General features: G+C 43.2%; 1 protein-coding gene across 1 annotated transcript in view; it reads right to left on the bottom strand.

Annotated features, from left to right (window-relative positions):
- Positions 1-11,981: 11,981 nt before the first annotated feature.
- Positions 11,982-26,305, bottom strand: part of ABCB11 (ATP binding cassette subfamily B member 11) — a 100,184-nt gene continuing 85,860 nt past the window's right edge. Inside the window, exons 24-29 of the mRNA XM_032210370.1 lie at positions 24,579-24,820; positions 22,905-23,061; positions 18,975-19,172; positions 16,642-16,848; positions 14,441-14,587; positions 11,982-13,427 (exon numbers count right to left, since the gene is read on the bottom strand). Coding sequence (XP_032066261.1) covers positions 13,227-13,427; positions 14,441-14,587; positions 16,642-16,848; positions 18,975-19,172; positions 22,905-23,061; positions 24,579-24,820 — 1,152 coding nt within the window. The 3' untranslated portion in view covers positions 11,982-13,226. The remainder of the gene's footprint in view (positions 13,428-14,440; positions 14,588-16,641; positions 16,849-18,974; positions 19,173-22,904; positions 23,062-24,578; positions 24,821-26,305) is intronic.

Raw genomic sequence — 26,305 nt, 5'->3', positions numbered from 1 at the left:
TTTAAAATATATTTAAAATATATTTGATATTTTTAAAAATCAACAAATATATACCGGTAATCCCTTTTAAGGGTTTTGAAAGTAGAATTAAAACCTATCAAGTAAAATAGTAAATACTCTAAGTAAGACAGTAAATGGTTTCCTTAAAAGCATTCTACCCCCCAGTATATTAAATGGCCTACACTTAAGAAAATGTTATCCAACTAGTTTTACTTGCTTTCCAAACAATTGATGAATATTCCAGGTCATTTATTTTCTGAATGAATAAACTAAAATATAACTCTGTGTCATAAAACAGCATAGCTAATAGAAATAACCAATGAACAGTAAATGAAAGCTGGGACATAATCAGTGAAGTAAAGACAAGGATAGAGAAAGCTCGAACCGCATTCTTCAAAATGAAAAAGGTCTTCTGTAGTCACGACATAAGCCTAAGACTGAAAATCAGGGTTGTCAGATGTTACATCTTTTCTATCCTGCTCTACGGAGTAGAGAGTTGGTCTCTGACAGAAAACCACTTGAAGAGACTAGAAGCATTTGAAATGTGGATTTACAGATGGCTGTTACGTATAAGTTGGGTGGATAAAATCACAAATGAGGAGGTGATAAACCGCCTGGGAAAGCAAAGGGAAATCATCAAAGCCATTAAAAAGTAAAAGTTAGAATATTTTGGACATGTGATGCGACACCCAGAAAAATATGGCATCCTTCACTTAATCCTCCAGGAAAAAATTGAAGGCAAACAAGGTCCAGGTAGAAGAAGAATATCATGGCTTCAAAACTTAAGGAACTGGTTTGGATAAAACTCAGCAGCACTTTTTTCATGCGGCTATTGAGAAAAATAGGATTGCCACCATGATCACTAATGTCCGATGATGGATATGGCACAAGAAGAAGAAGAAGAAGAAGAAGAAGAAGAAGAAGAAGAAGAAGAAGAATGAACAGTAAACCTAGAGGAGCATGGAAAAAAGAGATAACTATAGTAACTGGGACATTCTCAGTTAGGTAACAGAAACCCACTTTAGACCCTGAACACTAAAAATGGCACGCAGGCTGGAGCTGAATGTGCAAAACCTCCAACCCATTTATCTCTTGAAAAGCAGAGAAGCAACAAAGAAGGTCCTTTATTATTTTTTCAAAGCTTGTTGTTTATGACTTTCTATTCTTCTATTAAATAATTATCTGTATCGTTACCATCAACCATGTTTCACCTCTACTGTCACCCACATTATAAATATCTCTCCACTATTGCATTGTCGAACGCAATTCCAGAGCAATGTGCATTTGTAAAGTTAAAGAAACAAAATAATAACTGTAAAAGTTAAATAGGGGAACAAACATAAAGCAATCAAGTAAAAAAGAAATGGATGTATGCTAAATTAAACTTCATTTCAACAATTCGGAACTCTCCCCAATGGACCTAGGACAATAGAGGTAGACGTAATTGACTCTGAAAAAGTGAATTAATGCCAATAGAAGGACATTCTGAATTCAGAGCACAATGGAGGACTAGGATTATCACCTCATGAAGACTGTTCTTTGGTTATTGCTCAAATTCTTTTTGTTCATGTTCTTGCCTTATACAATTCTTGTAGTCTGCAAAGTGTTAGATATATACTGACAGGAAAATAACAGAAAATATATTATTCTATCATTCTCTCTTTTTTGTCTAATAATGGCTGCATTTGCACTAAAAATAACTCTAGATTGTTGACCCACCTGGCATCTCAATTATGAGCCAATGGGTTTTCCCAAGCAGACCGGTAATTGGAAGTGTTTCCAGGAACAAAGATCTCAGCTGTGATTCCATGTCCAAAACCTCTTGGCATCTCATTCCCTCTAACAAGACTTTTAAGCCAAGAATTCCAAATCTTAGCTTGCAATGCAAGAGATAAAACAGACCTAATGCTCTCCAGGGCTAGCAAATGACTGGTTTCTGTAGCCGCTTCTGCTTGCAGGCAGAGCCAAGAAGGAGTTAATCTATTGTGGCCTGTGGGCTGCAGGCCCCTCCAGCAGCCAACTCAGAGGAGGAGGAGTGGGAATCAGGATCAGCATCAAGGCAACCTGGGAGCTCTGAGGGGGAAGAGAGAACGGAGCTGGTAGAGAGAGATAGAGACAGAGACGGAGCCTGGGCCACCCATCAGCTCTCAGATGGAGAGTCAATGACCCCCATGTCTGGAAGTGGCTGATGAAGAAGAGGAGGAACAGCTGGGTCCAGTGCCTGATGTGCGGATGTGCAGAAGGCAGAGGAGAGGAGAGCAGTGGAAATCTGTGGGCTGATCCTTGGGACGGAAAAGCCACCGCTGCTAGTGAAGCCCCACCCTAACTCTGGGGATAAAAGGCAGGGGCAGAGATGAATAGGTGTGGCAGGCAACTATTCATCTCCCTGCCAGACAGACTTGTTAGCCTGCTGTGTGTGTGTGTGAGAGAGAGACATTTTGCTGGGGTTGCTGGAGCTCCTAATAAAGGGAGCATTTATTTAACTACAGAGGGTTTGTTGTGTTTGGGGGCCATGCAAAAATAGAACCTTGTGTCAGGCCTGCAGCCATTTTTTCTTTTGAATCTTTGGCCTGCCACACTTTCTATTATCCTACTATGTATTTTCTATTGTGAGAAAATGGGAGGGGGGATTGTAAGGAGTTACATACTATGTAGCCACAACCAAAAATACATAATAGAATAATAGAAAGTGTGGCAGGACGAAGATGACAGACTCTATCACCTTGTTCATTACCAAACAGGCTTATCACTTTGTGTGAGCTCAGCAATTACGACAGAAAAGAAATTAACCCAACAAAAGTTACATATATATTTTTTTGCCTCTTACAACACGCCGTTGCAAAAATGGCTCTGTGACAACAGCCTCTAGGACAATCTTTCTCAACCTTGGCGGTTTAAAGATAAGTGGACTTCCACTCTCAGAATTCGAGAAGTGGACATCCACGTATTTTGAAGATGCTACAGTTGAGAAACACTGCACTAGGCCACAACGAAGAGAGGGAACCATCAAAACTTGATTAGCATCCTCTTTGGGTTACCACATTATAAAAAAAGATGTTGAGACGCTGGGAAAAGTGCAGAAAACAGCAGCTAAGATGATTTAAGGGTCTGCAAATTTAAACGTATGAAGAACAATTGCAGAAATTGAGTATAGCTAGTCTAGAGAAAAGAAAGACTAGGAGTGACATGATAGCAGTGTTCCAATATCTCAGGGGTTGGCACAAAGAAGAGCGAGTGAACTTAATTTCCAAAGCACCTGAAGGCAGGACAAAAAGCAATGGATAGAAACTAATCAAGGAGAGAAGCATCTTAGAATTAAGAAGAAATGTCCTAACTGTGAGAACAGTCAACCAGTGAGAACAATTTGCCTTCAGAAGTTGTGTGTTCTTCATCATTGGAGGCTTTTAAGAAGAGACAGGACAACCACTTGTCTGAAATGGTATAGGCTCTCTTGTCTATGGAGACTCTCAGTCATCCAAGCCATAATCCCAAAGGTGCTTTTTTTTTTCAGAAGGCAACTAGACTTTCTGCTTTTTCTTTGAAGACGTTTTGCTTCTCATCCAGGAAGCTTCTTCAACTCTGAAGGGTCTCTTGCTTGAGCAAGTGGTTGGACTAGAGGACCTCCAAAATCCCTTCTAGCTCTTTTCTGTATGATCATGTTTGAGCAAGCCTTGGTCAGAAGAAGAAGAAGGTTTTTTTATTTTTTTATTCTCTTACATAGCATTTTAAGCATACATTCGCATAGTTGTTGTTCTTCTATACATTTATCATTCTTATACATTTATTATTTCATTTAATAGGTTATAATATACAATTTGGGTTGCTTTATTTACCATCCCATCTTCCTGTTGTAACACCACCTCATTTTCCCTTTCTTTTCTCCCTCCCTCCCTTCTCTACTTTCTTCTTCTCCTTCCCCTTCCTTCTTCCCTTGCCTTTCTCCTGCTCCTCCTCTTCCCCTTCCTACCCTCTCTCTATTCCTCTCCCTTCCATCATCCTCTCCTTGCCTCTTTCTTCTTTCCCCATCTTCCTTTCATGTTCTCCTCCTTTCTCTCTCTTTTTTTCTATTATTGTAGGTGTCTCTTTTCGGCCTCAGTTTATATTTCCTTGGGATGGTATTTCCGCTGACCCAAATATAATTTGATATCATTTCTTATTCCCTTACCTTCGCTAATCTATCCTAGCTATATTTCCCCCCCCCTTTATATCTCGCTTTTGGCTGTATATTTATATATTTAATATTTTCTTTTCTGTTTTCCCCTTCTTCCCCTCCCCCTTTCCATTTAACAGTGCCTCGTCTGGGTGAAGCATACAGTGTATTCAGGCTGTTCCAGTTATCCTCTCATACTGATTAAATGGCTATCCAAGAGCAAGACTTTTCAGTAATATCTCCTTCAGCTTTGGGATGTTCTCATCAAGAAGGCATGCCTGGTGCCCTTCTCATTATCTTCTTAGCAGTAAGCAAAGACTCCCCCCCCGCCCTTCCCTGGCTTTTGACTAATAGGTTGATAGCATGCATTTATTCATTCATTCAATTTATATAGCTGCCGTCTCGTACATATGTTTTTTGGTGACTCACACACTGATAAACATATGTTATTGCTGCTTTTACATTATCACTGACTCTTTCTTATTTCATCGCTTATATATATATATTTAGAATATTTTAATTATCTTATTTTTTCCCCAGTATTTTGACCTAATATTTTCATTATTTGAATTTTTTTTTTTGAAATCTCAACGTTTTTAGTAGGAAGCAGCAAATAAATAAATGCCTGGATGCGTTGGCGAGAACTCACTGGTGTGTTATGTGACAGACAAAAGCCAACCCATCTTAAATCTAAGATTTACAAGACAACCACTTGGCCTGTTGCACTGTATGGCACTGAATACTGGACAGCAGCAACAGAGACTGAAAGCTCTCTCCATGCCATGGAAATGCGGATGCTCCATTAGATATTGGGCACCTCCATCCTTGACCACATCACAAATGACACCATTCGACAACAGAGAAGGCTGACTCTGCTGGTATGGACATATCCAGAGAGCAGCACCTTCCACCATTGCCAAGACAGCCTACCAAGTAGAAGTCAATGGCCAGCAACCTCGCGGGCACCCCAAACAGAGATGGCAAGACACCATCAACAAAGATACAGTATGTAAGCCACAGCGCTGTGCCCTGGAGATGCAGCTGACCATGCAAAGTAGAGCTCAATTATCTGAAAAGCAGACTCTGCACTTGTAGGAATATGCTAGGGAGGAGGAGGAGGAGGAGGAGGAGGACGACGACGACGATGACGACAAGGAGAAGAGGAGGAAGAAGAAGAAGAAGAAGAAGAAGAAGAAGAAGAAGAAGAAGAAGAAGAAGAAGAAGAAGAAGAAATAAATGTTTTAAATAATGTCTTGTGTCAATCAAAAACATTTGGGAACAGCCAGCTTCAAACCTTCCTTACTGCTTATACTTTCTTACTCTTGGCGCTCACACTTTAAAGGCATGGTTGAACTAAGTGACGAATGTGGTCATATTGGCAATTTTTAATTTGGAATAAAAATACAAAGCTTCAATTACTTCTGCTGGGAGCAATTATTAATGTATTTCTCCCAGCCTGTATAGCAGCAGGTGAAATTAATTAGAAGAGTGCAAGTTAGAATTAATTAATTAGAAGTGTTAGATCTTGGGTGAAAATTGGGCTGCAAAATCTGGCTGCAAAGCTCTAAGTGAGCGGTAGATAGCATCAAAGAAGGGCAAGAAATCTTAACATTTGTCTCCCAACTAGTGACATCACCAACCAACAAGAAAACACACTCTTATTTCTTAAACTTAAAAGTGCTTTGCAATGAATCCGCTACCAAGGATATAAATGCACAATGTATTACTTCAATAATTTCTACTACAGGCTTTTAGTTCTACTAATTAAGTAGAGCAAAGGGAATGGAACTTATCTGAGGCACTCAATCTTACTAGTTTTTAACTATTTCAGGTAGCTATGTTCGCTATGGAATGGTCATAATTTGGCATTTCCAGAAAGACTGCAGACTTTACAAGACTTGTCTCCAATTATTATCAGGTATTAGAGGATTTGGAATAACTGTTCCATCTTAAGCGATTGGGGCAAAGATGACATGAATGAGAATGATCAGTAAGCACATCTTTTTATTTCAATAGTAAGGCAGTTTTTTGAATCTTTGGAAACTTCATATAATATAGAATGGGGCTGTGCTAAGTTCAGATCTTTTAGAATGTTGTTGATTTCTACATTTTTTTTAAAAAAGTATTTTGTTTAACCAAAAAATGCCTGTCATCAAAGTGAAATTAATCAAAATGGCATACAGCAGCCACTTTATGACTGCTGAAAAATGTTTCCTCTTCTGGAGCATTTTGTTTGGAAATCATCTGTTTCAGGGGTGGGTTGCTGCTGGCATTCCTGCTGGTTCGGTGCGCTCCAAGTACATGCACATTTGCAAATAAAAAGGTTTGCAAAATCTTAAAAAGTGAATAAATAAATAAATTAATTTTGCAATGAAATTGTTCTGTGCATGCATAGAACCAAAAAAAGAAGATGGTGCCGCCATAGGGGGAACAGGTTTGGGGCATGGCAGGCCTGGGTCGTTGCCAGTTCCAGCGACCCAGGCTGCCAAGTAACGACCTGTTTGGCCGAACTAGTCCAAACCGGTAGGAACCCACCTCTGATCTATTTTGGTAGGAAAACAAAGTGTGGTCTATCCCAACGGTGACTGTAAACATAGTCTTCATATTATTATTATTTTTATTATTATATGAAGCCAAGTAATTGCTTCAGTAAGAATTGCACTTCCTGATTTTTCAGGAAGCCTATTCTAATGGTCCATATTTCGCAGATATTTTTTTTTCTTTAAAAATCCTACCTGTATTTTAGTGTTCTCCCTTGCTTCTCCAAACTGTACAATGGAAAATAGAAATAGAGTTTATACAGGGGTGGGTTGCTACAGGTTCGGCCGTAGTTAACGTTATGGCCAGTTTGGAGAACCTCCAAATCCCAATCCTAGATGGCCCCTCCGACCCCACCCCGCCCCTCCCACCCCCCTCAACTCCCTGGAGTCTCCACGCGGCCTATTTTGACTGTGAGGTAAGGGCCTGGGGAGAGTGAAAACAGTCCCGACGCCATGGAGCAGGAGGCCAACTAGGCCACACCCACCATGGTCACACCCACCCAGCAACCGGGCAGAGAACCCATTGCTGAAATTTTTGAAGCCCACCCTGAGTTTATATATTAAACATCTCTTCAATAGCCTCACATTCTGAATGCCATAGTTTAACAATGTTCAGCTCCTGAATGCGGCTGTATCAATATTAAATGAATACATAGACCAAACAACCCAAAACAATGGTTACGTGTACAATCTTTCTGGATTTAATTCATCGGCAAGAAGGTTTGAAGGGATAGCTGATATCATCAGTCCACCCTTTTAAACGAGGCATCTACGGGATGTCGAGCCTTCGATGCGCGAGAGACAAAACCAGCCCCTGCTGTTTTGCTGCTTGAAGCGAAGGAGGAAACACTCCACAAGTGTTAGAATGTCACCTTGTGAACTATTTGCAATGCATGGGGAGTTCTAGCTTGGAGCAAGGAATTTAGGAACTACTGTTGAATTGTGTAAGTTGCAATCCCAGTGATTGCTCCTCGTTAATGGTCCTCTCAATAAATGGCTAATAGCCACCCAAGGGGATTCTAGTTTTTAATTTAATACTCCTTTTTTGGCATTTTGGAAATGTTTCCCAGTGAGGTGGCAAAGTGTTGCCGCAGGTAGGAAGATTTGGGAGTTATCAAGTAATATTTAAAGGGGTACATGAGGAGATGTTCCAGCTGATGATAATCCCTATAATTAATGTTGGTTTAAACCGTTTCACTTAAGGCAGCATCCAGCTAAGCTTTGACTGTGACTTGTCCCCCTCTTGACCATCAAATGTGTTCAATTGTCTGAGCTTTTAAGGGGTAAGGACCGCTCAAGGTCAGGACCATTGCTTTGCTTAGATAGGGTTAGCCTTCAGAAACTTTGCAAAAAAAGCTAGAGAAACTTACTTTTTCTCTGCCTAAGGCAGGGGTGTCAAACTCGATTTGATTGAGGGCCGCATTGGGGTTGTGTTTGACCTGCGGGGGGGAGGCTGAGGTAGCCATGGTCAGCTTGATGTCACTTGTGTCGGGGGCACTTGTGGTAGCCAAGTGCTAAGGCAGGACTTCCCTCAGACCCTCCCTCACTCTCATTATTATTTCCTTCCTTCCTTCCTTCCCTCCCTCCTTCTCTTCTTTTTCCTTTCCTCTTCCATTGTCCTTTCTTCTCCCTTCCCCTCTTTCCTTCTTTTTCCTTCCTTGCTCTCTTCCCATCTTTCCTTCTTTTTCTTTGTTTTACCTCTTTCCCTTTCTCTTTTCCTGTCCCTACTTGCATGCTTAAGGTTACCAGATTTTAACATTGGTAAAGAGGGACACCATTGACCGGGGGTGGGGTGTTCTTGATTAATTTTTTTTAAAAAAATCCAGACTTCTTTAAAGCACCGCGGGATGCGGGACAAATTGTTCAAAAGCGGGATGTCTGGTCACCTTAATTTAGATGCCCCTCAAAGGCAAAACTCAGGGGGCTGAATTCTACAGGGGGAGGAGTAAAGGGGGGATTTGAGGGGCAGCCCAAAGCACCGTCTGTCTAAATTTGCATCAGGCAGGCAGCAACATTTTCATAGACCATGATCAGAGGAGCAGCTGATCCTATGGAGAGACTCCTCCTGCATTCAGTCCCAGGCCTACAAGTGGAAGTACCCCTTCCTTCCTTCCACCTTCCTTCCTTCCCTCCCTCCCTCTTTCTTCCTTCTAGCCTTCCTCCCTTTCCATTTTTTCTCCTTCCTTCCTTCCTCTTGCCTATCTACCTTCTGTCTTTCTGCTCTTTAGATCTCTCTTCCCCTTCCCTTCCTTCCCCCTTCCATCCTTTCACCTTCCCTTCTTCCTCCCTTTCTTCTTTATTTTTCTGTTCTTCCCCTTCTCTTCCTTTCTTCTTCCATTATTTTCTTCTTTCCTTCCTCCTTCCCTCCCTTCTTTTTCCTTCCTCCTTCCATCCTTCCTTCTTCCTTCATTCCCCTTGCTTATCTACCTTCACCTTATCCACCTTCTGCTCTTTCCCTCTCTTCCTTCTTTTCTCCTTCCATCCTCTCTTCTTTCCTCACTCACTCCCTTCCTCCTTTTCTCTTCCTTCCTCCTTCCATTCTTTCAGCTTCCTTTCTTTTGCCTATCTACTTTCTCTGTCTTTCTGCTCTTTCCATCTCTCTCTTCCCCTTCGCTTCTGTTCCATCCTCCTTCCATCCTTTCACCTTCACCTCCTTCCTATTTCTTCCTTTTTCCTTCCTTCTGCCTATCTACCTTCTACCTTCTTTCTGCTCTTTCCCTGTCTTCCCCTTTCCTCCCTCCCTCCCTTCTTTCCTTTCTAGTTCCATCTTTTCTTCTTTCCTCTCTCCCTCCCTTTTTCTTTCTTCCTTCCTTCTTACTTCCTCTTGCCTATCAACTTCATCTTCTTTGTCTTTCTGCTCTTTCTCTCTCTTCCCCTTCTCTTCCTACCTCCTTCCTTCTTTTCTCCCCCTTCCTCTTTTTCTTCCTTCCTTTCTTCTTCCATCTTCCTCCTTCTCCTTCCTCCTTCTTCCTTCTATTCTTTCTCCTTCCTTCCATCTTTTCTCCTTCCATCTTCTTCCCCCCTACCTTCTTCTTTTCCTTCCCCCCTCCCTCGTTCCTTCCTCTCCTTCCCACTCTCTCCTTGGGAGGGGACAAAACCCAAGGGCTAATGGGGTTGGGGGTGGGGGGGGCAGCAGAGACCAAATAAAGTCAGAAGATCTTATTAAAACTTTCCTATTTGTTGGATCGCATTGCTGCGAACATATAAACCAAATCAGGGGAACATTTTGCAACCGAGGGTGCTGCAAGGAAAGAGGGGAGGGAGGCGGCCCTGCCGTTTCCCCAGTTTTGCAAGGAATGAGAAACGGTGCTTTAATCTGAAGCAAAGGATGACTGCAATCGGAACCACAGACAGGGAAAGAAGGAAAGAAAGATCCTTGTAGCACAAAACCCACCTTTGCATGGTTGTGAGAACATAGGTAAAACAAAAAAAAATCACAGTGTCCCTCCGCCTTCTGAATGGGACTCAGCGTGGCTCCGATTTGAATACAAGCACACGGAGCCGGGCGGGGAGATAAGCACCTTCATTTGCATTCTCTGCGACCATGATGCTTTGCAAGGAACAATCCCCGGGGCTCCCCGTGAATTTTTGCAGATTTTTCCTTTCGTGCTTAAAAAAAAAATCGGAACTTTTTTAAAACACCGTGGGACGCGGGACAAATTGTTCAAAAGAGGGACTGTTCCACCAAAATCAGGATGTCTGGTCACCTTATGCATGTTCAAATGCAAAAAGGGAAACGATTCTCCTTTTGTTTTATTTTTAGTTTGTTTTGCTAGCCCTCTGCCAGTGAAAACAGAGCTGAAGGGGCATGCAAAGCCCCTCAGGCCCTATTTTTGACCTCAACCGCTTCCTGCAGCCCTCTGCCAGCAAAAATGGAGCCCGGGGTTAGGGTAATCTAGGAACAAGCTACCTTCCTCACCTCCAAGGTGGCGCAGTGGTTAAATTCAGCACTGCAGGCTGACTGCTAGATCAGCAGTTCAGCGGTTCAAATCTCACCGGCTCAGGGTTGACTCAGCCTTCCATCCTTCCGAGGTGGGTAAAATGAGGACCCGGATTGTTGTTGGGGGCAATATGCTGACTCTGTAAACCGCTTAGAGAGGGCTGAAAGCCCTATGAAGCGGTATATAAGTCTACTGTTATTGCTATTGCTATTTGCCTTTATCAGTTATTTCAAGCCTCTTTATTCACAAGATTCCAACAGGGGTGGGCTTCAAAAATTGCAGCAATGGGTTCGCTGCCTCATTGCTAGGTGTGCGTGTCCCATGGTGGGTGTGGTCTAGTCAGCCTCCTGCACCATAGTGGGGGGGGGGCTTTTTTCGCCCTCCTCATGCTCCGGAAGCTTTGCTTGAGCCTCCGTGGAGGCGAAAATGCTTCACCCGGGCTCCAGAGGCTGGAAACCAGCCTGTTTCCAGACTTTCGGAACATCCGGTAGGCCCGTTTTCCCCCCTCCCCGAGATTCCGTGTGGGCCCTGCCCTTACCTGGGGCATGATGAACAGGCCACATGGAGACTCCTGGGAGGGGAGGGCTGGGCAGGGCCAGCCAGGGGTGGCATTTGGGGGTTTGCCAACTGGGGAGAATCCTAGCTAGAGGATTGCCCAAACCCATGCGAACTTCCAGCACACACCTTCCCCCACCCGGCATTCCAATTTCTACAGCACTGACAGAAACAGCCCTGTTGATTTTCCAGTTTTCCTCTGGTTTATGGGTCTACACAAGGACAGGGTTTAGCACAGAGCATGGCTTGGTCCTGGGTTTAGGACAACTTGTTGCAGCCAATTCACTGCGGCCAATTTGCCACAGGACAACTTGCCACGGCCGACTTGCTGCGGAGCAACTTGCTGCGGAACAAGATTTACACTAATATTGAAGAAACAGAATCATTTTTTTAAAAAAAAGGCTGCAAAGGGAGGGACAAAATAAAATGTAAATGACAAAAACTAAAATGATTTTTTTTACATTATTTTAAATAATTAAATTGAATTATTGAATTGTCCTACGCGTTGTCCTGTGACAAGTTGGCCACGGCGAGTTGTCCCGTCCTGTTTTGAGATAAGGCAACTTTGACAAAGAAACTTCAGCCACTAGAGAATGAACTCCAGCAGTAGAGTACAGGTTCTTGTATGGAAATGTTTTTGGCCTGGTTTGTAAGGATCTCCCGTTGAAGGATGTAAGGCAGCAAGACTGCAAAAGGCCCCTTAGGAATCCACTGACAAAGTTGATTCAGCTGCTTTGGATAAAGGGATTCAATAAAGTACAACTGCTTGATTTAATAACAGTCTTTACCCCCTGCTTACATTATTTCTCAAGCATGGTTTAATCTCCCGTTGAGTTTCTCCGTGCACGTTAAAAGTAGCAGGTCTGAATTGCTGCCTAATTCTCTGAGTTTTTATTCTTTTCCCCACTGTTGTTTGTTTCTGTCCTATACACAGTAATCAGGCTTTCTCTATCAAATACCCTTTAATGGGACACTCATCTAAGAAGTGAGATGCATTCAGTCTATTTGTTGTAGGTGTTGGATTAGCGGACAGTAATATACATTAATAAATGTATTATTTTGTAAAGAGTTTTTTTTTTCCCTGCAAAAGAAAATGGCGACCCTTTGGGAAGTTGCAATGGCTAATTGTCTCACTGGCAGCGAATAGAATAATTGTATTTTGTAATCTGGCCAAAGTGCTTTTAACACCATGCAGAGAACCATTACACACAGAAGACATTATATACTGTACATAAGGGAGTCCCTAGAGATTCGCAGAGTCAGGTTTCAATATTGCTCTTTTATGGATGTAAGAATCAGTGTCTCGTATTTCCCCATCACAACGGTGAATACATCCTTCTCTGTTGCAGCACCTGCCCTCTGGAGCGAGAGTCCTCCAAGATGTGGATGGTCCCCTACTCTACTGTTGTTTAGAAGCTAGGAGGATCAGGATCTTTGGTAAGGGAGGTCTTTGGTAAGGGAGAGAGAGATCCCTCACTTTATCTCCCTTGCCATCTTTTATTTTATTTTATTCATTTTTATTGGTTTCATTGTCATTTCTTTGGCTGTTGGGAACCAACCAGAATCATTGAGGGCGCGATGATGATGATGATGATGATGATGGAGCAGTAAGGAAATACAGCTCAATGCCACCACCATTTGCACTGAATGTTGAATGAAGCCTCCCTCTGGATCCACAACGAAGTTCATTAGGCTTCTTTGGTATTGCAAATTCGGGAGCAATGGAAATAGATATAAAAATAACCTATGGGCACTTCATTATTGAAAAGTTTCCTGAGCCTTCTTCATGTGTAATCTCACTTCTCCAGAAGATGGCTGCCATTTTCTTCACAACAGTTGCAGTGATTTGAGAGAGGACAGCTCAGTCAAAAGCCGGCCTCCAGGGCTTCACTTTCTCAATTAAAGTGGTTGTGCCCACAGAGGTACATCATTCCATATCACAGCACAGTCGTCTTTTGCTGGTTGATACGTTCATAATGGTTTTAGCATGTCCCTTAAGAAAATGAACACAACCCCCCCTCCCCTAGGGAGTGCAGAGGCTCAGCTAATGGGTGCCCCCGTGGTGACCAGTTTATAGTACGCCCCTTCCTGGGCCATCAGTTCTTCATGAGTGCCCTTCTCAATGATGACTCCCTGAGACATGACAGCGATGATGTCCGAATTCTGAATGGTGGACAAGCGGTGCGCGATGACGATGCAGGTCCTGCCTTCTCGAGCTTTGTCCAGGGCAGCCTGCACAGTCTGAAGGGGAAAGTGGAAAAAGAGAAAGAGCAGGAGTCATGACATGGTCATCACGACAGGTTATATGAATATGAACACAGCCAATTGGTCTCTCTAGGTCACTTTGTTTTGGGAAAGGCGTTCATCAACTCAATTTAGTTGTTGTGCTGACCTAGGCTTCCCCAGCAGCACGAAGCTGAGTCTTCGTTCCAATAAACCCCTTTTATTTAATGTACAGTGAATTCCTCTCCAGCAAAGTTCCGGCCTACAAGTTAGTTCACAATTACCAACCTTTGTCAGGCTTCGAGAGTGGCCAAGCCGACATCTTACAGATGCCACAATACTTGGCAAGAATGCAGGACTGAACTAATTGTCTCCCTTAGGTCAGTGAATGGTGCTGTGTCCAGCTAGAAAGGGGGTTTGTCGGGTGGCTGCTCATGAGTGTGGTCACTTCATGGCTGCTGTGTTGCGGTGCTGCGACAGCACAACACAGCCATTCGCCCACGAGGCAGCCTGCTCGCAAGAGAGCAGCTGCCCAGCAACCCCTCTCTTCAGTTGGGCACAGAGCCACTCACCAACCTAGCAGTATCCCGAAGGTGCTAAGCAACGCGATCACCTTTGCCTCCCCCCCCCGGTTCCCGCGGCTTGGCACCTTCGGGATACCGCTAAGTTGGTGAGCGGCACTCTGCCTGGCCAGAAGTGGGGGGGTTGTCCAGGGGGCTTATTTGCGGGGGAGGGCTTATATTTTTGCCCACCAGAAAAATGTGGCATGGCCTTATTATCAGGACATGTCGTAATTTCAGGGAAACACAGTAATATTATTTTAGAGCCCGTTTGGTATAGTACTGAATAGAAGTGCTGGCCTAAAAACCAGGAGACCGTGAGTTCTAGTCCAGTGGTGAGATTCAAATTTTTTACTACCGTTTCTGTGGGCGTGGCTTTGTGGGCATGAATAACTATAAATGAATAACATAATAAAAGGGAATTGTTTTTGCCTCTTGATATTCAGCATTTCTTTCTCTAGGTTCATTTACCTGTTCACTTTCTGTATCCAGTGCAGACGTTGCTTCATCCAGTAACAAGATCTTAGGATCTCGAACGATGGCTCGTGCAATGGCAATGCGCTGCTTTTGCCCTCGAGACAGTAGGGACCCCTGAGACCCAACATTGGTTTCATATTGCTGCAAAAAACAATCCCCCCCCCCCAATATTTATTGGCTCGCTGATTTTGTTTACCATAAGAACAAAAATACAATTAGGGAGGGTGAGAAAATGAAGCTACTTCATCGCTTTTATTCTAACATTCTTTTATTTTATGGGCAGGTAAAGATAAAGTTTCCCCCACACATCTGTGCTAGTCATTTCCAGCTCTACGGGCAGTGCTCATCTCCATTTCTAAGCCGAAGAGCCAGCACTGTCCAAAGATGTCTCCATGGTCATGTGGCCGGCACGACTCAACATCGAAGGTGCACAGAGCGCTGTTACCTTTCCACCAAAGTGGTTCCTATTTTTCTACTTGCATTGTTTTACGTATTTTTCAACAGGTAGGTTGGCAGAAGCTGGGACAAGTAATGAGAGCTCATTCCGTTACACAGCACTAGGGATTCGAACTGCTGAACTGCCTACCTTATGATTGACAAGCTCAGTGTTTTAGTCACTGAGCCACCGCGTCCCTTTTTTTATGGGCAGAGCAAACTTCAATTAAGAAGCAAACTGAAAAAAGTCTCTGTGTTATTATTACTGTAATTCTGTGTTGATTTTTTTCTATTGAAACTGGGTATTTTTAGCGGAATGCTTTATAAATAAGCCATGAAAAGTCACTGAGTGATTTTTTTTAAAGAAAATGAATGGACATATTATTAGATAGAATGAGCTTTGGCTTAACCAGGGTAAATGTTATCCAAAAGATTCTACAGTCACAGAGATTCTATAGTCACAGCAAGTGACACCAGTTAGCTGATCTTGGGAACAGTGAAGCAAATCAGGCCTGGTTACTGCTTGGATGGGAGACCACCCGGAGACCCCAGGGCTGAAGATAAATCATGAAGTTCACAACATGGCCTTAACTGAGGTCCAAAGTTTGTCCTGATTAATTCTTCAGTGGGAAACCATTAAAAGGCACATAGCTTTAAATTCTGGTCTGCTAAAGGGCTCCTTTGCTTTATTAACAAGATATTTTTATCCCGCCAATCACAACAGACAGGAGACAGGATTTTGGTTCCCATGTTATCCTCACAACAACCCCTTGAGAGATTAAGCTAAGAGCGTGGCTTCCTACTCTTCATGAACACACTTCAAAAGACTTGATGATTAAGGCATGCAGTTGGAATGTAACAATTCTTTCATAGTTCTGAGAACACATTTTTGGAACTTGTGATTCAGTGGCTGGATTTTTGGTCATCTTTCCAGTAGCGATTAGTCAATTAAGAAACAAGCAAGAGAAACGCTGCAGATATTCTCAAGGGGATTCCAGGATTCTAAAGAAGTGAGCAAATCTAACTGGGACAGTAAATTAGGCCAGTGTTCCCCAACTTTTTGGGCACCAAGGGACTACATCCGTGGAAAGAGGTTTTTCCGCGAACTGGAGGGGGCATGGTTTCATGTTCTTTCTGTACCCTGCAAATACACTTGTTTGTGTGGCCCAGTTTCTGACATGCGGTAGCCCAGTGCCGGTCCATAGACTGGGGATTGGGGACTCCTGAATTAGGTTATCTTAGATATAGATCTATAGGTGAGAAAGTCAAACAATTCACAATAGAAGGAATGAAAGCCGAGGGCGAACTACTCTCCGTTTTCTAGCAAACAAAATAAAATAAAGGTAAAGGTTCCCCTTTCACATGTGTGCTTGTCGTTCCCGACTCTAGAGGGCAGTGCTCACCTCTGTTTCAAAGCCAAAGAGCCAACACTCTTCTTCAAACTTCTCCGTGGTCATGTGGCCTGCGTGACTGAACGCCAAAGGCACATGGAACACTGTTACCTTCCCAGCAAAGGTGGTTCCTATTTTTCTACTTGCATTTTTACATGCTTTCGAACGGCTAGGTTGGCAGAAGCTGGGACAAGTAACGGAAGCTCACTCCATTATGCGGCGCTAGGGATTCGAACCGCCGAAGTGCCGAACTTTCTGATTGACAAACTCAGCGTCTTAGCCACCGAGCAATATGTTAAATCAACAGTGAAGAGAATGTTCATACCAGTTCTTCTTTCTATAACATAGGGTTTTAAAAATGGCACTTACTTGGGGGAGTGACATCACAAATTCATGCAATTGGGCTTTCTTGGCAGCTGTTATCACTTCATCCATAGATATTTCTCTGCTGTTATCACCGTATTTAATGTTGTCGGCAATGCTACAGTCAAACAGCACAGGCTCCTGAGAAACTATTCCTATTTTAGATCTAAGATAGTGGATGTTTACTTGCCGGGTGTCACGGCCATCTATCAGCTGTACATCGAAAACACAAAACACACCAAACGTCTTTGGTTACAAAATTAAGATTTCTTTTTCAAACCTTTGCTTGTATTTGCTGATATGTGTGCAATTTAAGCACCACAATGTGTGTGAGGAATTGCATGGCTGTTCATCCGTAAAAAATACATTTGCAAGCTAAGAGCCCTGCAGAATCTCAGGGTTTTTGTCACAATGATAAAATGAGTGATGTGGCACAACCATGCATGCATGCACACGACACTTGTTTTGGCATTTGCCCCCTGTGGACACCCATGTCTAATTCTGGAATTAAAGATATTTGAAGGTCTCCACCAGTGGTGGGTTCCGGATCCCGTTCCAACCGGTACATAGTGCACGCACATGCATCTTAGCCCCTCCATGAGCCTCCGCGACACTCCAGCTGCTCAGCGGAGCATCGCGCAGACGCAGTACACGCAGTGCGCGGATGTGCCGAAGACTTCAAAGACTGGTAAGGAGCTCGGGCAGGTGGGTGGGCCTTCCAGAGCACTGTACCGGAATGGTATCCAGTGCTCCGGGCAGGCTCCACTACACTGTACCGGGGCGTACCACCTGCAACCCACCACTGGTCTCTGCTGAATTTACCTACATGATCTATGTGGGAGAAGCAAAACCAAATATTGACATGTGAAATCTATTCTATGCAATCTATCATCCCACGCTAATCCTCGGCCAGCCTACCTGATCTTCAAAGAGTTAAACTAGATTAGATCTATTTAGTGCTTGGATGGAAAGTCATTGGGAAATATCAGGATTGTACAATGAGAAGTTTAAAAAATCAAAGCAACCCCCCCCCCCCAAAAGACTAGGTTATTTATAGGACCATCTCCCCCAACTGCTTCCACCAAATCTGGCACAAAGAACATACTCTGGGTACCATGTGCTAGAGAGTGTTGGCTGGCAGGACCCAGAAAGAGAGAGATTAGATTGGTCTTATCCCTGTTGGCTTTTTGTAAGACCTTAAAAAAAATGTAGCTTTGTGCCTGAATCTGGGGCCTTGGGCATGACATAGACTTCTTGGTTGTGTGGGTGATTGGTTCTCAGAGATGGGCTGCTGGGGGTTCGCATGGGTTTGAGCAATCCTCTAGGAAAGATTCTGCGTGGTTTGGCGAACCTCCAAATCCCACTCCTGGCTGGTCCCTCCCACCCGCCTTGCTGCTTCCCTCCCACACCACCTCTCCCAGGAGTCTCCATACAGCCTGTTCATCGTGCCAGGTAAGTGCAGGGCCCACGCAGAGGCCCGGGGAGTGGGGGAAAGGGCCTTCTGTAGGTTTTGGAAGTCCAGAAACAGGCCTGTTTCTGGCCTCCGGAGGGCCTCTGGTGCCCAGGGGAAGAGTTTTCGCCCTCCCAGAGGCTCGAGGAGCCTCCAGAGCCTGGAGATGGAGAAAAGTGCCCCTCCCCACTGCTGTGGTGCAGGAGACCAACAAGGCCACGCCAACCATGGCCATGCCCACCCAGCAATAGGGCAGCGAACCCGTTGCTGCAATTTTTGAAGCCCACCCCTGTTGGTTTTATTTTTTGATTGACTTAATTTTTATCATGCCTTTATTATTTTATAAGTAACTTTATAAGGGGTGAACATACATAGTGTTCTTTTCTTCATTTATTTTTATACCTGGTTACTACATGTTTTATTTTTATTTGCTTTTTATACAGTGTATTTTATGTGTTCCATTTCTTTTACTGTAAGCTGCCCAGAGTCCCTAAAAATGAAACAGGCATCTATATGAAATGGGTAATGTGTTTAGATATATATAAATTAATTTGCACATCTTTATTATTGCAAAGGAAACTGCACTGAGAAATTGATTGATGGGAATGCGTATTTATAAGGAATTAAAAGGATTATTACAAGGATTTCAAATAGCCTTTTTAAAAAAAAGAGGCATTGTTAATCTGCAGTCATGTTTTTAAACTTTGGCAACTTTTAAGACCTGTGGACAGCTGGGGAATTCTGGGAGTTGAAGTCCACAGGTCTTAAATGTTGCCAAAGTTGAGAAGCACCAGTCTAGGTCATGGAACGTACAGCTGATATTTGAAGACTGAATTGCATATTCAGTTATTAGTACTTTTATGTCATCAAAGCAACAAAGGCTATTTACCACTTTTCCTTCATCAGGATCATAAAACCTCTCCAGAAGTTGAACACAGGTGCTTTTCCCACATCCGCTGCTTCCAACGAAGGCAAGGGTCTGCCCGGAATTCACAGACACCGAGAGGCCATTTAGCACTTGGGTATCAGAACGAGATGGATATGTGAACTTACAGTTGATAAATTCAATTCTTCCATGGAAATTATCCTGATTATACAACAACAAAAAGAAAATCCTGCTTCAGAATTTGCAAATGACTCTTAGGAAGCTAATGATTGTCATTTCTATTCTGGAATAGAATAGAATAAAATAGAATAGAATAGAATAGCTTTATTGTCACTTTAAATCAGTGGTGGGTTCAAGATCCCGGTACAACTGGTACGATGCAACAGGGCCAGGGGTCTACCACAGGCATGTGCGCAGCAGCGCATGCGTACTTACTGCCTGCAATGCTCCGTGATGCTCCAGCTGCTTGGCGGAGCATTGCACAGGCGTTGTACGCTCCGTGCGCATGTGCGGAAGCCCCAATTGGCTCAAATACCAGTAAGGAGAACGGGTGGGCAGGTGAGCCCTCTAGAGCACCATACCAGAACAATAACTGGTGCTCCCATCAGGCACCGGTACACCCATACCAGTGTGTACGGGTCGTATCCCACCACTGCTTTAAATGTACACTAATCGGCATACATTAAAATGAAATTTAGTTGCATACAACTCTCAAAGGGTCACCACCTTTTTTTTATCACCTCCAATATACACTACATAAACATGACAAACAAACAAACAAACAAATATGCATATACCCACATGCTCACATGACACAGGGAAACAACACAGTCTAGTTCAGCTCTATGCATGTACATGGTAAGAAAAAAGAATCCTGAGAGTTTACCAGACAGATTGAATAGGGAACAAAGCGGTTACAGAATCTGGCAGAATTCCTGCTAGAAATACTCTGAAACCTCCTCCCAGAGGGGAGGTACATCTCACTGTTTGGGAAACCCTAACCCTTACAGCAACCATTACTGCTGGCATTCATTATAATGTGTATAATAGCAAAAGGTTGCCATGAAAGTGGTCTATGGAGCATGGAAAGCACTGGTTTAATTAAAGTGTGTGTTGTGTGTGTGTGTGTGTGTGTGTCCGTGCATTTTGAGGGGTACTCTGCTGCAAAATAGAGAATGAACTGTTGGGGTTAACTTGTAACCAATTGAAGGGCTGAAGCCCGGGGCATTCAAAACAACGCAACAAGGAAAAGCGCACTTTGAAAGTGGAGCACAGAAAAACTCCCATCCCCTGAGACTGCTTTAATGATGAGTGTGTGTCAGGGCGTGACCCAACAAAAGCGCGCACAACAAAAGCACACCGACAAAACCGTGTCGTTAAAACCGCGACGTCATCAACGCGCCGACAACAGTGCGTCGACAACAGCGTGTCGACAGAAGGGCGATATACAACAGCGCGTCAACAGAAGAGCGATTTAAGTTAAGGTAAGGGTTAGGTTTAGGGTTAGGGTAAGGGTTAGGGTTTGGGTTAGGTTTAGGATTAGGGTTAGCATTACGTTTAGGGTTAGGGTTAGTGTTAGGTTTAGGGTTAAGTTTAACGTTATGTTTAGGGTTAGGGTTAGGTTTACAGCGCCCTTCTGTCGGCACGATTCAGCGCTCATTCATTGGCGCGGTTCAGAACTCGCGGTTTTGTCACCGCAGTTTAGTTGGGCGTGCTTTTGTTGGTCGCCCTTTTGTCAGTGAACCATGACAGGGATGGGTTCCTGCCAGTTCTAACCTCTTCTATAGAATAGGTTCCACAAATCTACCGTGCCATTTAGAACTAGTTCCAGCTCCCTCCCCCCGCCCGTGCGCACCACGCTTGACCCGCCCGCCGCTCCCTGATTGGCTGGCTCACCAATCACCCCGCCTGCCTCTAAGAGTCCTATCTAAACCTTAAAGTCTTAAAGCTGTCAAGTTAGAACATCCCTGGGGTTTTTCTAAAGGGTTAGGGGTACAAGCTTTAAGACTTGCACACTTCAATGCCAGAGTTTCTGAGCCAACATTTTGGTTGCTAAGCAAGAGCATTGTTAAGTGAGTTTCACCATATTTTACAAGTTGGCCACTCCCACCCGGTCACCTGGCTGGCAAGCCACTCCCACAAAGCAGGCCACACCTACAGAAGAGGTTCTAAAAAAAATTGAAACCCACCACAGGTGTATGGGTGTGATGGGAATTAATAGAGGTAAAATAGCTGTTTCTGTCCTCTAGATAGTGATCTCTCCCCCATTTTGCTGATGGGGCAACTGAGCTGGGCGGCTAATTCCGCCAGTACTCCCAACCAGAGGCACAACGAAACATTGCTTCCGGCAGACTTATCAGATTACAAGGTAACCCCCCCCCCCATAACTACCGCTTCTTTCTGCCCTGATGCAGAATCACTGAAAGGAAATCTATAATCCTGACCTACAAAATAAAGACATTTGCACAGGATATTTTTAGGTTTATTTGCTATTTTCGGCTACAGGTCATCCTCACACAATGACTGCAACTGGTGCGAGCAACTCCATGATCGAACAATTCAATCCTTAAGGGAGACATCATGCAACCGTGCTCAATTTATAACATCAGTTCTGATACAGTTGTTAAGCGAATCCTTTAACATCATTAGACCGCCACTTGGGACTTTCTGCCTGACTTCCACAATGACTTTGTTTGTCAGGAGACAGCCTTGAAGGTTGCAAATAGTGACGATGTAACCACAGGACGCTGTGACCATCACAAATGTGAAGCGGCAATTGTGAAGCGCCTGAATTTTGGTCACATGACATAAGGATGTTACAACAGTCGTAAGTTCAAGGACTGGTTGTACAGCTACTGTTTCAGCATGATCGTTAAGTTTGAATGGTCACTAAACAGAGCAGTTGTTAACTGAGAACTCCCTGTACTTCAGTTTTGGTTTTATTTCTTGTGCACAACGTTGCTAATTTGGTTTACTGGTTGACTATAATTGTTGCATGAATTCTCCTGGTGTTTTGAGGACAATCCCATCTGAAAGTGACTTAAGACGTTCTCTAATGGGAGGACTAGAATAAAATTGGAAACGAGTAGGCAGATTTTGATAAGGGACCAGACAGGCATTGGGAAGCAAAAATTATCCAAAACTTTCATTAAAAAAAATATATCAGTTGCCATGGCTATTATTATCAAATATTGTAATAGCAATAGCACTTAGATTTATATACCACTTCAAAGTGCTTTAAAGTCCTCTCTAAACAGTTTACAGAGTCAGCATATTGGCCCAAACAATTTGGGTCCTCATTTTACCCACTTCAGAAGGATGGAAGGCTGAGTCAACCTTGAGCCGGTGAGATTCAAACCGCCAAATTACAGGCAGCTGACAGGCAGCAGAAGTAGCCTGCAGTACTGTACTCTAACCATTGTGCCATTGTGGCTCATCTACCATACGTTTCCAGTGCAAATAGGTGTTTTTTGACTTCCCTATCCAAGTTTGAGACATGATGTCTGCCCCACAGTCATGCAGCTGGTTACTGTGCCCAAGGGTGGATTAGAATCTGACACTTCCTGCTCCTGATCTAGCACCTTAACTACTACACCAAGCAGTTCTCTGTGGATATTATGTCTTCTGGGATATAAAGAACAGGACTGAAAGAGTCAAGCCATAATCACAGTGTCTAAGAGCAAATATTATACCATCCAACCTTGGCACCAGAGTGCCTCACTATTGTCTAAATATGTATTATTTGCTCAACACTGAGCTGACATTGTGCCCACCAGAGAGATGCCAGGACACTTTGCTCTTTTCCCCTTCATTTCCTGGCACACACAGCACACTGTAATCTCGTTTGCTCGAGGACGGCAGGGAACTGCCTGACCTTTGCAGCTTTCCAATCCTACAATTATGTGATTCGAATAACAGCAATTATTTTCTTACCCATTTTTCTCCGGCGTCACTGTATGCACTGATTCGGGGAATCCGATCCACCAGCTGAAAAAAACGGGCGGCTGCTATTTTAGCCTTGGCATAATTTGGAGTATAAGAGGACGCTCTTCCCAAAGCGGTTCCGCTAGTAACAATGGAGGAAATCACCCTGAAATTGGAAAAGACATGTCTCAGTTTGCAGGACACTTTGTTTGTGTGTGTATACATACATACATACATACATACATACATACATACATACATACATACATACATACATACGTGTTGCATTTGTGCTGATAAATAAATAAAGGGAGGCATACCAGGGGTTATAACACAAAATACATACATACATACTTGTACTTGTACTTGTACTTGTACTTGACGCCTCTTCACCCATCGTGGGTATAGGCGACTTCCATGGAAATTTGACGCCACTGTTTTCGGCGATCCATGGAAGCTGTTTCGGCTGGATATACCCAAGGGGACGCCAGTCCCAAGGGTCGACAGAGCCCGATTGGTGGGAATACATACATACATACATACATACATACATACATACATACATACATACATATAAAAAAAGCCTTGTTGAATCAGGTGAAAAGCCTCTGGTTGGGTTGCCATCCAGGATCAGCAAATTGGAACTGAGAAGCTGATAAGTAAAAATTAGAGCCCCCCTCCCTTTTTTGCCTAGTCTTCAGAATTTGATTTTAAATTACACGTTGGTGCATTGGTAAGGCCACACTTCTGCATCCAATTTTGGTTGCTACGGTGTAAAAACGAAGTTGAGACCAGTGGTGGGATTTACTTACTTTCCCTACTGGTTTGCAAATGTGAGTGAGTGGGTGCACGCACTCACTCACTTCACTCACATGCACTGCCTTCTGCACATGCGCACCGCCATCTGCCATATGCACCACCTTCTGCGCATGCACAGAAGGTCACACATTATGTTTGGGCAGGTGGGTGGAGCCTACCACAGCCACAGCTACTGGTTCACTCGAACCGGATAGAACCAGCTGAATACCCTCTCTGGTTGAGACTCTAGAAAGAGTGCAGAGAAGAGCAACCAAGATGATTAGGGCACTGGAGGCTAAAACATATAAACTGGATATGTCTAGTTTAATGAAAAGAAGGACCGGGGAGACATGATAGCAGTGTTCTAGTATCTCAGGGGCTGCCACAAAGAAGAGGGAGTCAAGCTATTCTCCAGGGCACCTGAGGGTAGGACAAGAAGCAATGGGTGGAAACTAATCAAGGAGAGAAGCAACCTAGAACTAAGGAGAAATTTGCTGACAGTTAGAACAATTAATCAGTGGAACAACTTGCCACCAGAAGTTGTGAATGCCCCAACACTGGAAGTCTTTAAGAAGATGTTGGGTAGCCATTTGTCTGAAATGGTATAGGGTTTCCTGCTTAGGCAGGGGGTTGGACTAGAAGACCTCCAAGGTCCCTTCCAACTCTGCTATTTTATTCTATTTGCACTTCTTTGTAAAATAACTCCTGACATGGAGGACCATTCTTTATTTAGTGCTCACAATATTTTATATCCTCCCCTCTTCATCTTTTTGAACGTTGTTTAGCTTTCCCAGTCAGATATTTGTCTGTAACCATATGAGAATTCATAGATTCTGTGGTGTTTGAAGAAATGGTACCTCTGTAAGGGGGGGGATGGTTTCTTACCTAAATACGTAGCTGTAGTGAAGTCCTTCCTTTTCGACTAAAAATCCTCCGTATCGGTAAGAGACAGAATTGGCTATGAACAAAACACACTGGGCAAAGCCATAACAAACTCCATAAACGTTCGCTTTTTTAATAGCCGCTGTGTAGGGGACTTCTAGCTGCTTCTCATAGGCATCGATAAAAGTTTTCTCCCTTCCAATCCCAGCTATGGTCCTAATATTTGCAAGGGCTTCGTTGGAAATCTGATTCCCAAAGAAAAAGAAAAATCTGTTAAGGATTATAGAAAGGTTGTGAATGATTATACCCACTTTAGAGAACTACAGAATTATGATTTTTACATAGTAAAGCAGGGGTTGCATGACATCCGAAGTAGGAATCGGCAAATCCAAAGCAGACATCAAACCATCCACAGCTGGCTCAGATGGTCTCTATGGAACACCAGGCTAAATGCTAATTAATTTATTGTTCCTTTGTCTCCAAGAATCTGCCTCTTGGCAACTCCAGAAGAATAATATGTTTAAGATACCTTCCAGCTGTAATGTAAGCCTGCTAACCGCAAACGATAATGGAGATTTTCTTTCTTTCTTTCTTTCTTTCTTTCTTTCTTTCTTTCTTTCTTTCTTTCTCTTTCTTTCTTTCTTCCCTCCTTCCTTCCTTCCTCTCTTTCCTCTCTTTCTTTTCTTTCTTTCTTAATTTCTTTTTCTTTCTTCCTTTCTTCCTTCCTCTCCTTCCTTCCTTTCTTTCTCTTTTTCCTTCCTTTCTTCCTTTCCTTCTTTTTCTCTTCTTCCTTCTTTCCTTCCTCTCTTTCTTCCTTCCTTCTTTCCTTCCTTCCTTTCACTCTCTCTTTTTCTCTCTCTTCCCATTCTTTATTTCTTTCTCTTTCTTTCCTTCTTTCCCTCTTTTTCCTTTCTACCTTTCTTTATCTTTTTTCCTTCCTTTTTTCTCTTCTTCCTTCTTTCCTTCCTCTCGCTCTCTTCCTTCCTTCTTTCTTTCCTTCCTCTCTTTTCTTTCTCTTAATTTCTTTTTCTTCCTTCCTTCCTCTCCTTCCTTCCTTTCTTTCTCTTTTTTCCTTCCTTTCTTCCTTTCCTTCTTTTTCTCTTCTTCTTTCCTTCCTCTTTCTCTTCCTTCCTTCCTTCCTTCATTCTTTTCACTCTCTCTTTTTCCTTCTCTTCCCTTTCTTTATTTCTTTCTCTTTCTTTCCTTCTTTCTCTCTTTTTTCCTTCCTTCCTTTCCTTCCTTCTCCTCCCTCCCTCCCTCCCCCCTTCCTTGTGTGAGAATAACTATAAAAAATAGATAAGTTTAGGTCAAAGAAGTGAGCAGGGCCAGGAGTGGGGAAAATTCGGTATTTGATGTCAGCTGAATTCATATTTAAATTATATTATATAACTGTTCGTGAGAACATTCCCCATATCTTTAAACATGTTTCCCTTCCACCTCATCCTGTCACATGTTGGGATTGCAACACCAGTCTTACCATTTCCTTAGATTGAGCAACTGTCTTACTGAATAGATATGGGGAACGTTTCAGCCTTAACTCTTTGCTTCTCCTAAAACAGTGTTTTACAGTGCATACTGGCTGGGGGATTCTGGGAGTTGAAGTCCACAGGACTTAAAGTCACCAAGGTTGAGAAACACTGTCCTAAAAACTGATTTCCAATTCTGATCCATTACCCTTCATTGGTTGGCTTCCCATGAAGAGGCCAGACCTACTTTCCAGCTGTAGCCAA

This window comes from Thamnophis elegans, chromosome 1, assembly GCF_009769535.1.
Source record: "Thamnophis elegans isolate rThaEle1 chromosome 1, rThaEle1.pri, whole genome shotgun sequence".
Taxonomy (NCBI): domain Eukaryota; kingdom Metazoa; phylum Chordata; class Lepidosauria; order Squamata; family Colubridae; genus Thamnophis; species Thamnophis elegans.
This window is presented reverse-complemented; position numbering and strand designations above follow the sequence as displayed.